Source organism: Aythya fuligula, chromosome 3 (genome assembly GCF_009819795.1).
Source record: "Aythya fuligula isolate bAytFul2 chromosome 3, bAytFul2.pri, whole genome shotgun sequence".
NCBI classification, from domain to species: Eukaryota; Metazoa; Chordata; class Aves; order Anseriformes; family Anatidae; genus Aythya; species Aythya fuligula.
Window position 1 is genome coordinate 48,582,382 of NC_045561.1, and position 15,883 is coordinate 48,598,264.

At 40.8% G+C, this 15,883-nt stretch overlaps 1 protein-coding gene across 1 annotated transcript in view; it reads right to left on the minus strand.

Moving 5' to 3' along the window:
• Window positions 1-598: 598 nt before the first annotated feature.
• The window catches only part of FNDC1 (fibronectin type III domain containing 1), a 39,506-nt gene continuing 24,221 nt past the window's right edge, over window positions 599-15,883 (minus strand). The window contains exons 13-19 of the mRNA XM_032184186.1: window positions 15,612-15,842; window positions 14,632-14,740; window positions 8,941-9,020; window positions 7,038-7,067; window positions 4,668-4,829; window positions 3,904-4,026; window positions 599-2,577 (exon numbers count right to left, since the gene is read on the minus strand). Of these exons, the coding sequence (XP_032040077.1) occupies window positions 2,462-2,577; window positions 3,904-4,026; window positions 4,668-4,829; window positions 7,038-7,067; window positions 8,941-9,020; window positions 14,632-14,740; window positions 15,612-15,842 (851 nt within the window). The 3' untranslated portion in view covers window positions 599-2,461. The remainder of the gene's footprint in view (window positions 2,578-3,903; window positions 4,027-4,667; window positions 4,830-7,037; window positions 7,068-8,940; window positions 9,021-14,631; window positions 14,741-15,611; window positions 15,843-15,883) is intronic.

Below are 15,883 nucleotides of genomic sequence, written 5' to 3' on the forward strand. Positions count from 1 at the left end.
CTGAACTTCAAGAGGCTCCCGTCAGCTCATTTCTCCAGCCTGTCAAGGTCTCCCTGAACAGAAGCTCTACCCTCCAATGCATCAACCACTTCCCAGCCCCACTTTAGTATCAACTGCCAGCTTGCTGATGGTGAGTTCCATCTCCTCAGCCAGGTCATTATAAAATATTGGCCTCAGTGCTGGCCCCAGATGTGTGGCATTTATAGCCAGCTCTCATTTGGACTTTGCACTATTTTTGATTACAATCTTGTGAGTTTGATGACTCTCATTATTTTAAGCCTACTTTAAGGTCCCAAGCCATATGCCACAGTTTGACTACAAGGACACTAAATGAGGCCTTACAAAAGTGAAAGCACATGCACTTTCCTCTCCTTGTGCACATAGATCGTCATCTCGACAAAGCATATGATTAGGCTGGTCAGACATGATTTGCCCTTGGTAACTCTATGCTAGATGTTAACCATGTGTAAGGAACAATGTACTCACATGCTTCCAGACCCTTAGAAAAAGTTAACTGAGGAAGACTTTGAGAAAAAGTAACAATTTGTTGCTTTGTCAGATTACTTGATACAGATGATCAGAAAGGATGAAATAGAAATGGAACCATGTATCATAAGTTTATTAGGGAAAAAAGGTATATTTCAAGACCATATATTTGGCACCGTACTGAAGCAAAAGTATTTGAGAATAATTAAAACGTTAAAACCCAAATCACCATGAAAAATAAAATGCTCTCTAATCACTTTAGTTTATTTTCTCCCCATACAATTTACAATAACTACAGGAAGGAACTCAAAAGGTATTAGTGCTATACTAAATGTAAGTAGGAAGGAGAGTGAGAGATGGACCAGAGACTGGATCTGTCCCCAGTGTATGCTGCTACTCTCCCAGGCTGTCAGAATGGTAGAGTCTCACTAACATGAGAAAAGGTCATGAGATGTTACAAGGAAATGATAAGATCACAAAAGTTACTGAGGAAACCACTAATGCTAGATTGCCCAGAAGGACTACCAAAACACTACACTATTGCAAACTTCCAATGCCTGCTAAAAGTCACCTTTATAGCTTTAAGCCATGCCAGCTTTTGCTTTCTGAGTTGGGTAGAAGACATTCTGGTAGTATTTTAAAGGAATTGGATCCGAATTTGTCCCCAGGGTGGATCAAAGACAGAGGCACTTCCTGCTATTTGCATCTTGGGCTTCTTTTTGGAGGGCAAATAAGTTAAGGGCAGTTTCCCATTTGCAAGTTACTTGTCCCATGCCTCCGCACAGTGAAGTGAAAGACAATGAAGGAATAAAGGAATAAATAACTTATTGATGTATTTGTCATCAATGAGATGAGAATGGATTAAAGAAAGGTTGCACCTTATCTCAACCTATGAGCTTTTTCTTTTTTTTTGCTATCATATTTTCTCCCTGCATTTTCTTGAGGAGAGAGGGTGATGAGAGCAGCGTGGTGGACCTTAGTTACCTATTGGTGTTAACCACCACAACAGCAAAGGACAGAAAGTTTAAAAATGCTGATAAACTGCTGAATAAGCATTTCTGCTGTACTATAACAGTGCCACTCTAACATGGACAGAGGGATAGATTCCCATTGAACATCCAGTCCATAGGCTGCCAAGGAAATGGGACACAGCTCTTTGATCAATAATTCAAATGTCAGATCAACAGTACTCGCAAGAAGAATACAGCTGTTTCCTTGGTTAATATATTGTGCATAGCAGTATCTCAAAGAATTAACAGCACCTTTTACATAAAAATTCCAAATATATTTATCTAGTGAACAAGAAAATATCTGCATCTCTAAGCAGTACTTCTGCAGATGTACAGTATTGTATTTATATAGATATATATAGATATATATATATCAAAGTGAATTTACACTGTGACCTGGTGATTAGTCCAGCAGGGGGTGAGCCCACAGAGTAAGTCTTCAGGAGAATATATTGCCTTTGGTGGGCGGCCAGCTACGTGGCATGACTGCATAGGGGAGCCCTGGTAGGCCAGGCTGGGCTGGGCTGCAGCAGCACCCGCCGCTGGCAGCCAGGGACAGTTTAGCATTCCATTCAGCAAGCACAGCATGCTTAGGTCGTTCCTGCAAGATATAAGAAACTTCCACATTTTCATGGCTAATACAGTTCTAGTTTTCACAGGTTGCACACATTGCAACCACTTCTCTGTGCCTTAAAGACCCAGAGAAGGAAGGTAGGACACCAAACATATATCCTGTCCGTGCTTCCAAGTGGAAATAAAGCAGCACCAAAGATTTAGGCTGGTGAAGTGAGGACTGTGTCTGGCTTCGCAGAGTTTTCTTGAGCAGTGGGTCTTCACAGGTTTGCTTTATTTCTGTGTTTTTTGTTTTTTGTTTTCTTTTCCGACTCAGCTGCTCACAGTCCTCTGGTAGATATCGTTCAAAAAGTGTGGTCAGCCTGTCCTGCCTACGATGGGAAATCAGACTGCTACCATTTCCCTGGGATAGGCACACCGCACTCATACCAGCCCACGTAGTAGTATGGTGTCATGTATCCAATGCGCCCGAAAGATACTGGCTCCTGGCGGTACTGGCGGTAATACCCTGTTGGGAAAAAAACACACGTTCACATTTCAAAACAAAGACATAGCTATTTAACTAAAGTAACAGATGCAGCAATAGTTAGTACCACACCCTAAATGAAAGCATACAAGCTGCCTGCTAGGAAGCCTTGTCAAAAGGGTACTTGTTACCCTAGGTATTTGGCCTAGATCCTTCTCCAATGGTTTAGCTCCGGTCTTTTATATTTCATGTAGATCTGATTGGTTTTACAGTTCAACATCTTTTCAACTATTGTGTAATGCTGTGGTCTGCCAAAGAGCTCCTGCACTGCACACCAAATGGTAGCTATATTTCAGCAGCATTTATGCAAACTGGTTTAAATATATGAAGGACTCTAGGGCAAAAAATACCATCAGATCATATTATCTCACATGGCTCAAGAGACTATCAGCAAACATCAGCTTTTCACAAACGTAAAGGTATCATTTCATGCAGTAAATATGGAGTTAAGCCTTTTTTCCCTCATCTGATAGCCTTTTTCTTCATCTGCAGAAGGAATGCAACTGCTTAAAGCATTAGGAGAGGCACAGCATTCTTCTCTGCATAGCTTGTGCACTGGAACATCTGAAACACTTCTGTACTGTGCCAATAATGTAATTTCTGTGTGCTCTCTATCTCTGTCTCCTAGACCTAGAAATACACATCTGGATTAACCATCCTTCTTCTGAACAGAGAAATGCAGTACCTCTCAGCAATGTATAAATATCAGTGACTATTTCAGTTTCTTCCTGGTAACACCACCATTAAAAGAGTATCAACAAATAACATGGAAACCATCAAAGCCAACTGAATAATTTATATCAATTGACTTATTGAAAAGATTGTCTGACTTTCATGATTGGGTTCCTTTTGTGGAGCAAGCCATCAGACTCTCAGCTATGTTATCTGGGCAGTGTGCTCAGGGGAACTCCTTCAAGGTGGGAATTTTCACTTGAAAGTAGATTTCTACCAAGCCAGAATAAATGACCCGCAGTCTGATGTTAAGTCACTAGATGCACTCTTATGTGTTTTGCATTGAATTGGCTGAAATACTACTTGCAAAAGCTGCATTTCCAGAGCTGTAGCTGTCCTTTGTGTCAGGTAAAAGAATTTCTGCTCCTCAACTCAATAATTCAGGTCTTATAATTTGGAAAAAGGTTTCATAGAACTGTACAATTTTTTTACTTTCTTTTTCCTATTTTGTCACTGTCATTTATTTGCATTTTATGCCCTTCTTTCTTTTTCTTTCTGTGCCCTGCTCCCCACCCCTCAGTCCTATGGATGAGGTGACAGACTCCTTGCCAGCATCCCACTCTCACATCACCATACCTCGGATGGTGGGCAGGGCTTCAATGTACGACTGAGGTCCTGTTCTTCCATCCAGGTGTGAATCCACAAACTGGCAGTGGTCCTCACCCCGTCCCCAGCTATCCCCAATGCTATAGAAGGTGTCTGAAGGGTGATAGAGACAGATTATTAGATTCGGCGTTATTTTTGTTTGGGATGCTCTTCTACCACCAGTTAGATGTATATAGATGTAGAAGAAAGCAGAAGTAGCAGAAGTATTATGGTGACAAACATAATATCACCAATGAACAAACAGTGGCTGAAAATAGGGAGGATGCTACCTTCACATTACAGAAAGATAAATTAAGGAAAAGAGAAATATTTTCATAATTCAGTAAGGAACATTCCCCATTTTACAAGTTTATGGGCATTGCACAACAGGCTACAAGTACAGAGAATTTCAACAAAATCAGTAATTTCAATGTCATGTGACAGTTAAAAAAAAAAAAAAAAGGAAGAAAAAAAAGCTAATACTGTCAATTTGACTGTAGCCTCAAAAGCTAAAAACTAGGGACCACTCTCTAACATATGAGGTGGGCCCTGCTGCATATTGAAACTATATCTTTAAACTACACAAATGCAGTACAATACATATAGCACAGTAGCATAATCGGAAAAGCCCTTGAGATTATATTAGTAACCCCAGATCAACAACGTCACACAAGACTCAGTAAGATGTGAAGAAAGTGAGAAGATGGAGTTGACATCAAGTAATCCTACATTAGGAAAAGAATCTTGGTGCTTACCTTTCAGGTCATCACTGAGGTAAATCTTGTACCTTAAGGAGTTGCAAAGAACCACTCCTACAAACTTGCGGTACCAAGTTCGCTTCACATACTGCTTGCCACTGCAGTCTGAATAGGTGGGGTCATATTTGAAAGTGAATGGGATCCAGATAGGCTCACCACCTTGGAGAAAAATAAATAAATAAATCAACATTAAGGACAGATTTCAGCATTTTAGTCTGCATTTAGCTGAGGCTAATATCTCCTAACATGTTTTACAAGAGATGCTGCAGTACATTAATGCATGACATATATTCAGAAATAAATGTTGAAGAACAAATACTAAAAGAATGAAAAGCTAGTAACTTGCTTGAATCCCTTCTACGCAGTAGACAATAATAACTGTTAAAATGGTAAAAAATGGCTTCACATACAGAGTCTCAGTTTTAAATAAACAAATAGTCTTCCTGTTTTTGTTAAGACAGTTCTCTACCTCATGGTACTCAGTTTGTTTTCTAAACAGAGCCCAGTGGCAAGTCTGACAGCAACACTGGCTGAATACAGTCATTTATTTGCCTTTTAGTACCAAGTACAAAATGTAATCTTTTTGCTAAAGAACTGATGTTAAAAATTCTGCAGTGAGTAACAGCCTGTGGTGTGAAGTCTATTCTTGCTATTTTGTTAAAAAGATGAAATCAGAAACCTACTTTTCTGTTTTCTTTTCTCACATTACTTCAAAACAGATGAGGTTCCAGTAAAAGACAAGCAAGACCTTTCCTGGGGAACTCTGCCCAAAGCACTGCTGCAGAGACAACTGTTCAACTGTATCACAAAAGAGTAGATATTCTAATGGATTGCTTAAATGTTTGCTTTACACTAACTTTGAGATCATATTTTTTTTTGAAAAGGCTCTTGCACTAATGGATACAGAAAGAGACGAAAAGATTCCAAAGTGATAATTGGTATTTTTGTCTCCAGCCCTGCTTTTACTGTGCTGTTTTGAGGTGGTTTATAAATGAGAATGGAAGGCTTTTCTGTTAGTTATTCTTCCTCCCTCTCTCTGTGCACACGGATTGAATCCTGTAAACACTTGCAGGTGAGAAACAATCACTGATCAGTGATCCTCAGAACTCCACTGTTATGGAGACATATGTAATTGGCTGACTTTATGCAATTAGTCACATGGTGAAATGATTGCAGATTCCTGGACATGGCTTTTTCTTCAGAACAGAATGAACCATCTCTTTCTTGCATGCAGTATTATTGCTGTGAATAGTCTGCTTTCATCCACCACTTTTGCCCACCCCCAAAAATCTTGAAGGATTAACTTTGTGTTGTCCTGCAAGGGCTGAATTATCAGCTCTTCATGTCCACAGTTCCCAAAGTTCTGCTCTGATAGACCTCTTTTTGGTCTATCTTATCTCTACCACTGCAACAACATGAAAATATTTTCTCTTTGTCCAGTCTAAGCATAAAGTACAAAAGGCCATCACCTTCCAAAACCTCCTTTCCATGAACAGACCCCAAAAATAACTGTCAGTAAAAATCCTGAAGGTGACCGGGGGCATGGGAAGCCCACTGCTCTCAGAGGCCTCCCATACTGACTGCCAGAAGCAGAGCATGCTCTCCAATATCTGTACATTATCAGAGACAGCTGGGAGGACGTGGAAAAAACAGGCTAACAAGCATAACAGAAAATGGAAGGGAGGCAGACACTGGACATTGTTTTCATGAACAATATAGTCAAAAGACCTCCAGAACTAACCACTTTAACTGGTTAGGAAAGCTGACAGAGTGCAATAACCATGAAGTCTTTTTTCCTACTTCTCTTTTGAGAGCACACACTGCCTGGCCTTACCACTGCACACGTAAGCAAGCTTGTTCCTAGTGCCAGGACATGAGCTCGTCTGACTACACTGTGAACGTGCAATATGCCAAGAAGGATGCAGCTTCATGACATGTCTCTGTCATTCAGTTCAGTTACAAATCCTTGATTTTTTTTCTTATTTATAAGGGCATGATGAACAGCATGGAGGAGTGCGACAGCTAGAGACAGGAAAAACTGGTCACACTGTTCAAGCTATATTCGGGCAACTAAAGGACACAGAGAAGCAATACAGTTTGGTGCTTATTACTAAGCAGCGAAAGCTGTTGTACCAGGCAGAAGATGGACCCAAACCAAGTGCACGATCTAACATAACTTTACGAGGTTTCATTTCAAGACCAGAGTAAGGAGTCCTAAAATCTCTGGTGAATTGGCACAATGAACTAGTTTCCTGTCCTGCTTAAAACTGCAATTCCAGTTGTCTGTTCATATGCTTCTAACACTTATATTGTAACTGTTTTGCACAAGGTTTATACACTTCATGAAGAATATACCGGAACACTTACCAGGTGGTCTGACAATGAGGAGAGGATTATCTAGAAGAATGAAACAAACAAACAAAAAAGAATCTTAGTATTTTATTCCAAACCTTGTTTTATAATATGAAATATATAGTGTCACTCAAAAAAATGTCAGTTGCAGAGGAACTGCCTTTAGCGACGCTGTGAATGTAGGATTTATGTCTCCTTGATTTGCAGAGTTAAGCAGCATAAGCTACAGCTTCAGGCCTAACTTCCAAAAGGAAATGTAACATACCTTATGCATGCAAACCTTGGGCTCAAGCATTCATCATGTTTAGCACAGCTGTTTAATGGTATGGTATCACAAATATGTGAAATTTATCATTTTAACTCCTGTTGTCACAGTAAGTTTTGTGGCCACCTGGATTGTGCAGGGAGCACTGTCCAATACTTCAGGAGCTTCTTCGTGTTTGAAATACTCTCATTTTTAAAAAAATAAAGGAGGATGGAATAGATGTGGGATAAGGATAATGCATGAACAGTCTCCATATTCATTACATTGCCATTTCTGTCATCTCTTAACTGGCCTTTATTATACACAAAGTACCTGAAAAGGCATGGTGCTTGTGTACTGATGAGGGAAGATAAACTCCAGGGAGTTTTCAGAGTTTAATGAAAGAACAGCGGCTTTCTTTTCTCTTCAGTATGTTATATAGGCTAAGTAGTATTTTCAGTAAGCTGGTTGATCCCATGATGACACTCTTTATGGAGTATTCTCATCAGCTCAAATATCTCTATTGTGCAAAGAGCACTCTGGGCTAGCCATTTCTCTCTCTTCTGACCTGTTCCATCACTGTAATCGTATCATTTGGCTTTGGTTTTAGCAACTGCTTCTGTACTTCTGCCAGCTGGAAAGCCATCTTAGGCCACATGACAAGTGAAGAATCAGTACAAATAAAATTTTAATTTTGATGGATTTAACCTGTAAATAAAGCTCATAAGGTGGCTGATTTTGGATTGAAAAACTAGACATTCAGGGCTGCATACTGGCAGTTAGCCAATCAGCAAAACTCCCTGCATGATACAGCATGCTGTATTTGCCTTATGTTAAACTTTCTGCTTGGAATTATACTTCAAATTATACTTCAGATTGACTTACTTCTTTAAAAAAAAAAAAAGAAAAGAAAAGAAAAGTGTGAATATGTTATGCAGGACCATTTACTTATCTTGCATCTTTGTCTTAATGGATCTACTGAAGCCAGCACTACAGGTTGATGTTGAATAAGGAAAGACAGAGACCACAAACCCCTGTGTAGTCAAAAGGGCAAAATTTGCAAGAGACAGTTGACCTTTTGCTCAAGTAAAGATTGAAGAATTTGCCCTCTATTATTCAGCAGAGCCATTTGCCTTTGGCTCAATGGAAGAAGCGATGGGTAAAAATAACTCATTTAACACACTATTTTTAGAAGGGGGTGTTGCCCTTGAGCACACTGTTAGCCCTGTGAAAGACTGGCAGGCTTTGTCAAAAAAAGAACGGAGAATTTGCCCATCTGATGGAACCATTGTTTCCTATATTTCTTCCAGAGACAACCACTTCCAACTGTTCAGCTGTTCACAATTAAGGAAACCAATTTACTAAACATTTGGTCAATCTATCAAAGACATTAAACTTCCCATTGCTTCTGTATTGTGGAACATTAGTAATTTTTTTGTATTTTGAATTTAACTTCTTGTTCCCTTGAAACTCACTTTGATGTCATTTATATTTTCATGGTGGCATTAGGAGCACATACTATTCTCCTAGCTTTATTGAAAAAAAGTAATTAAAAAAAAATCTCAAAGTAGCAGGTTCAGGATAATAAACACAATACTCATGCTGGTTTCATTGCCCTCCCACATCTTTTAGTAGGAATTCAGTTCTGAGATGAAAATAAAAAGCAGAGTATACCAGATTCTGTGATAAATGAGACTGAAGAGCTAACAGGTCCATAACCAAAGGGATTCTTTGCCTGGACTTTAAAATAATACCTGAAACACAATGAGAGAAAATAAAATTAAAACACCGATTCCACTGCAATGCTAAATTATAAATAACACTGAAATAGGATGAGAATCAAACTAACACAATTCCAGTGAGTTCAGGTGTTCTTTGCGTTAAATCGACTTGGGTACTCAGCCAGGCTATGAGGTGGCTGTTATACACAAATTTCACCTTTTTGCAATTGCTAACATGTATTTTTGGATTATTTCTTTTTATCATTCTACTTCCAAGAACACACACAATTACATCCATTTTATATGAAAAAAAAACAATAGCAATAGACTACTAGAAAAATTTGGTAGGAAATAAATTTTGATCTCAAGAAGTTTTAAACTGGATTATCTCCTAGGAAAGCAGTGGTGTAAACTGCAAACTAAAACCATCAGATTGATATGAGATCAGACGCTAAGCTTTTGACCTTTCTTTAAAAACTCTAGCAGTATTGAGATTACAGTTCTTGAATAATATGATAAATTTTCACATGTTGACTCAGTGTTTTCCCAAAGTATTTAAATAACACGCTTAACTTGAAGCACATGACTAGCCACCAGAACTCAACTCATTGCTTGACAGAAGCATAATTGTTCTTACTTGGGGAGAAGAAAATGTGTAAGCACATTTTTATTTCACTTTGAAATATGATGATTTTCAGTTGATGCCTACCCTAATATTTATTTCTCAGATTAATGTTTTCTTCTTTCCCTCTTATCCTCTTACCCAAGCCAGCAGAAACCAACTAGAATGGAAGATTACTGTAAAAAGTTCCAGCACAGAGTTTTTTAGGTGCCTGTGTTTAGGTTTCCCTTTCTGGCATGGTTGCTCAATTTCAGTCTTGTAAAGAAATTAAAAATAAAAATAAAAATAAAAATAAAAATAAAAATAAAAATAAAAATAAAAATAAAAATAAAAATAAAAATAAAATAATAATAATAAAAGACTACACCTCTGTAACACCCACACAGCATTTGGATCTAGATTTAGCCTCCTATCCAAAAGCAGACATCTCCAAGAGCATCCCCTGTGACCCACAGAACTGTACAAGACCTTAATCGTGGGGACAGGTGCCACCAAGCATTGGTTACCTCCCATGGAGTAGCAGCTCTGACAAGCCTCAGCTGGTGAAGGGGAGCCCTGTTACAAACATCATCCTTATCCTGCACAGAAAGCCATCAGCATGGCTCTGCTTGCACAGCCCAGCCATGGGTCACACTGGGCTGAGACAGGGGGGTTCATAGCAAACGTGGGCTGCCATCCCCTGGAAGCTATTGCCACCTGGCATGGTTTATGAACAAAGTGTGGACACAATCCACATTAAAAGCTTTACTCTCCTTTTCTTCACTTCTGTCCACAAGAAATGGTAATAGCCCTTCCAACATAAGAGTGTAATGTGTTGCTTCCTGTCATGTAAGACAGTCCTGCTTTGCCACCTACCAGACAGCAGGAAAATTCAACAGGATCCAGCTGAAGGAACTTTGCTGTTTCATGTCTGCCACTCAGGGTTTACAACATGCACTTTGATGTACCATTAGATGTGACTGCTCCTCAAGGACTTCACCACAGACCAGAACCTGGAGGCTGGCTCCTGACATGAACCTCTCCAGCCAAAGTGCTAAGCACATACAAAACTAATCCCACTGGCAACAGTTGAACTAGCCTTGTGGCAGAGATTAATCTTTTTTTTTTTTTTTTTTTTTTTTTTGCTTCATCTCAGGCTGACAAGATGTGCAAATAACATGCAGTTCTTCAGCAGAAGGATGGCAGTAATTTGTAAACTAGAGGAACTGAAATATTCTGGGCTTCATCTGTGGCAGGAGCTTTGCCTTGTACCTGTGCCAGACCTGAAGCACACACACGATCAGATCCTCTGTGGGACATGCTCCCACTCCTGCATAAGGGATCTGTCCCCTGTCCCTGCTGCATCCCTCAGCTGAGGTCACAAACCGACTCCACTCCTTTCTGCAGACAGATCTGCCTTTCATTAACCACTACGTGATGCTCAGAAAGGAGTCACAGCTTTCTTGTAAAAAGAAAAACATCATGGCAAAAATAAACTACACAGAACAGTGACATTTAGCAAGGCTATGTTTTTTGCTCATTTCTCACACAAACCTTTCACTGGCAGAAATCTTGGCCCACAGTTTTAACTATTGGCCTTGCTTTCCTGACAGCAGCTCACAAGCACTCAGGGTGGCTGGAGAAAGAGCAGAGGAGCAGCAAAAAGCCTCCTGTGCGCTCCTGTACTTCTGGCCAGCAGAGCACGCAGCTTGAGAACTGCTTTAAACCCCTGCATTGCCAATGCTCCGATGGGACACCCGCACCAGGGGCACGGTCATGTTTGCCAGCAAGAAAATGCAAGGCTTTCAGTACGTGTGTATTAATGCTAGGGTCAAAACATTCCCATGAGCTACACAGACACCATGCTCCACATTTAAAACAGGAGAATTGAAACAGGAGACAGCAGCCCAAGAATCTGCTACTCAAAACACATCTACTTCAGTGGGGAAAGGCAAGCAGTTTTGTATTTAAGGCTCACTGCAGTAACTGATTGCCTATGTAATCAGGGCAACTGTACATTCACGTGTCCTATTGCATACATAAAAGCCCATCTGGGACACATGATTGTTCAAATTGCCTGCCTGACTGGAAAAAACAGCAATGGAGTTATGAGTGTATTTCTCTTCACTAAATTGGAAAATTAGTTCCTAAGCCTTTATGTATACAAGAAGCCTGCAGTAGTGCCAGCGAGAGAGCCAGGACTCATGACTTGCTGACCCGTGATTTAGCTGCAGACCATGCTACGATTGCTGCATTAAGTGAATCAATAAAATAATGCAGTCAGGATATATTTCTTTCTCAGACATGATAAATAAGAAAGAAAGTGCCAAAGCCTTTCAAGGTCCAGGAGTCTGACATTTTCATTAGTCAGAATCTTTATTTGCCTAACAGCTGATGAGTTTGCCAAGAAATCTCAAATCAGTATAACGCAACTGTTCTCCATCACATAAATACATGAAGAAAATTTGCAATGTGTGACTGTGCTTTGATTACACTTTGCTTAGCCAAACTTATAATAAATTGTTAACAACAGGCATATAAGAATCACAACTGCATCAGATGCAAGGCCACCCGCTTGTTTATAATGCAGACAACAAAAAAGCTTTTCTTCCTAAAAATAAGCCTCCTTTGAGATTTTATATACCACATCTACTGACATGTAAAGAAGGGACATAATAAACTGTAATGGAGCAATGAATATGGGATATTTTGATTCATTTAGGTTATATGACTAATCATATCACCATACCTGTCACTTTGAGCAAAATGATTTTATGACTTAATTCACTCCCCCCCTGCTGGAAATTAATAGCTGGCGCTCACATCTACAAAGGGAGATCATCACTCAGCGGATGGGTGAGGGAAGCAGCTGTTTTTAAAAAGATTCATTATCCACAAATCATTTCTCCAGCCTCTCAGGAGGCATGAACTACCCCCCAGCCCTGCAGTCCCATCAGCAGCTGGCTGAGATGGCAGGACATGCAGGCAGCATCCCCGCCTGCCCTGATGGGGACCACCCCAACACCACGGCCACCCACTGGCCAAGGGGAAGGTGGGACAGCTGCTGTGGAGACCTCCCTCAGTGCTGGATGAGGGCCACGGTGGCTTTGCAGGGGGTACACATGGAGCAGGTGGCTGCTGCTTGCAGGAGAGGATCCAGCATGCATGCCTGACCTGGCTGCTGGGAGGACACCCACAGGGGTTGCTGCCTCCATCAGAAAATGGACTAGCACCACATATATCAGGAATATCTATACTAAATATAATAATAAGACACTAGAGCAGTCCTGCTAGAGGAGTTTCCTGTGCAGTTGTTGACAGGTATGTGCCCCTAGGTCCACTGCCTGCATGAGATAAGGATTTCATCCACATCTCACATTGTCTCTGTTGCTCTGGTGACACAGAGCAGGTGGTTGTAGCTGGTGATACTTGTTGGACACTCCGCAGCTTTGTTTTAGTGGAGACACAGAAGCCCCCAGAGACAGAAGTTCTTACAATTGATCTGTTTGAAGTTAGCCCTGATTAAACCTCTGACAGCCTCCTGAGAAATGCTCTGCACAACACTGGAATTGGTAGCAGCACTCTGGGCTGAAAATAGCCCTGAAGGGAACAGAAACTGAGTGGACAGGGAAGAAGATTTGAAGAGACATGGAGATATGGTGGCAAAGGAGGGTGTTCTGAATCAGGAGGCTAACCACTGTCATAAGGCTCTGCCACAGCTTTCCTGCAGTAAGGCAGGAAAAAGCCTAACCATTTGCAAGGAGTTTGAAATGTTTGTGAAGAGGATTATAATGTCTGTGATTGCAGGAGATTGGATTTAGTGAGTGAGTAGATGCTTTCCAGCCCTTTGCATCACTCTCCTGTGATGGCTGAGAGTTAAGCCTAGGGAAGGGACATTGTCAAGACTGCTGTTTTTAAGATTTAATACATTCACATGGCCCAATAAATGGCTTCTGTACTCAGTGAAGCTGACCAGAGTTTTGCTAATGGAAAAACTACTTCTCAACTGGAGGCTAGACCGGGTCTCAGAAGAAAACTTATCACATGGGTTAAATTTAGACTTCCGTTCTGTTTGTAAAACTTAAACACCAGGCAGACGTTTTCCAGGACATGTTGACAGCTTCAAGACTTCTATGGAGCTGAATCCTGACGCAACACCAGCCTCTTTCTGATACACAGCCTGCACCATGGATTGCACCGCTGATAAGCCCTCATGGGACGCCCAGCACTCAATAGCATCTCAATACAGTAAATCTGACTTAATCATAGATTTCTCACTAAATGCATTCCTAAAGCAAACATCAAATTTTTAGACTAGCTTCTGATATGCCATGTTTTCTTAATTAGGATGGGGTCCTTTCCAAGTGGTTAAGGAGTTATTTTTAAGACAAAAAATATGCAGTCAACTCGGTCTGTGGATTTGGAGAATGTAAATGAGACTGGCTGATACACACAATTTTGCTGTTGAAAAGAACCCTCCTTCTCCACCACAGACCCCACATGAAGCCTTTTTTCTTTTCCACAGGGTGTACAACAGAAGCCAACGGATTACACTGTTCTTCAGAAAGAGGCTAGGAAAATAACGCTTAGAGCACACAGATTTTGTTTGAATCTCCCTGCTTTAAGACAGCCTTAAAATTCAACTGGGGAGTCGCAAGGTTCATGGATATGCACGAACCTATAACCTTGCTGGAAATGACCTCATGACATCACACCACGGCTATACTTTGCATGCTCTTCCCCTAGAATTTGATTCAGTTATGCATAAGACTAGAAAATGCATTTTTAAAATGAGACTTTTTTTTAATTGGTATGTGCTTTTATATACACAAACACATGGACATGTACACATAGTCATCTATTCCAGGGCTAACGTGGTAATATACTGGATGTGCGATTCATAAAACTTTTTCTGTCAAACAGAATGAATAAAATCTAGATCAGACACAGATATTTATACTAAGGCCAAGAGAAATGATTACCAATTTTCAAATCTGTTTTACTTCCCTAACATAACTGAAAAAGAATGGATCGAATCCTTACCGTGTGTTTGGTTTCAGGTTCTCAATTGGCAAATGAGTAGTGCCTGCAGTCCTGGTTGACCATTTATTCTTCAAAAAGTCATCGTAGGATGCACTGTAAACCAGATAGCCTGTAAATGGGAAAGACAGAGAGTTGGGAGGGTTCTAAACATAAGTGAGTGATAGCCCAAGCCATATTTGCCATGGTAGACTTCATGTGTTAAAAGGAGTGTAAACATCTTTGAAAGTGTGTCAATGCCTAACTGTCCTGGAAAATCCCAGGCTACAAGAATTTCCTGTCATTAGCCAATGATGATGGTGGTTTACATCAGAGAATGGTACCAATATGCAAGTACTGATTTAGAACACAGCAAAGGCAAAACGATGACAGTCAACTCCTTCACTGCTTTGAGTGGCAAACTGTGCAGAAACTAATACAGTTAGAGGCCCTGTGGCATTTGTTTTTTTCATTTTTAGGCAAATTATGCCCAGTAAGGTACTGGGGTACTGGATCAACAGCCTTGAAGAATGAAATGCTCTGGGACAGACAGCACATGGCCTGTTCAGGGGCAGCCTTTTCCCTTCCCAACCTTTATCGCTGCTTCAGCTCTGCCAGCTCCCATCCCTCTGCCATCATCGTCATCCACAGAGGTAGGCAAGAGTCCTTAAAAACTGAATGTTAGCACCAAGGCAGTGGCCTTTTCCATTGCTTATTTCAGATCTTTTGGGTCTGCTGACAAATAGGGATTGACTCTTTTATGAAACATTTTGTTTTTTTTTATTTACTCCAGTGTTTTTAGCAAGTTTTGAGATTCATTTCTGAACTCAGTTTTTGGATCTCTGTGGCTCTCTAAAGGTCAAAAGACATTAAAGTTTATGCAAATTAATACAGATGCTTGACACCCCTCGCTCCCCACCACTTGATATCCTCACCTTCCCCACCTCACCCTCAGGAAAACAGCCCCGCACCCCCAGGCACTGGGGCCGCCCGCTCTGCGGTACCTGTCACCATGTCTCCTCGAGCAGGTTTGGCCCAGTCCACGATGACAAAGGAATGACAGCCTTCTACTGCCACGACAGTGATGTTGTGAGGAGCTTTGAGGGGACGCGGCTCTCTCTCCTTAAGGTCATTAGGGATGATCTCGTCAAGGCTTTCCACCTGGAAGTGCTCCAGGGCCTCTGTCAAGGAGCAGGGCGCTGCTGGATCTTTGTTTAGGTAGGTCACATAAGGAGCTAGAGGAGACAAGGAAGGGTGGCATTTAGTTAGAAGTTTG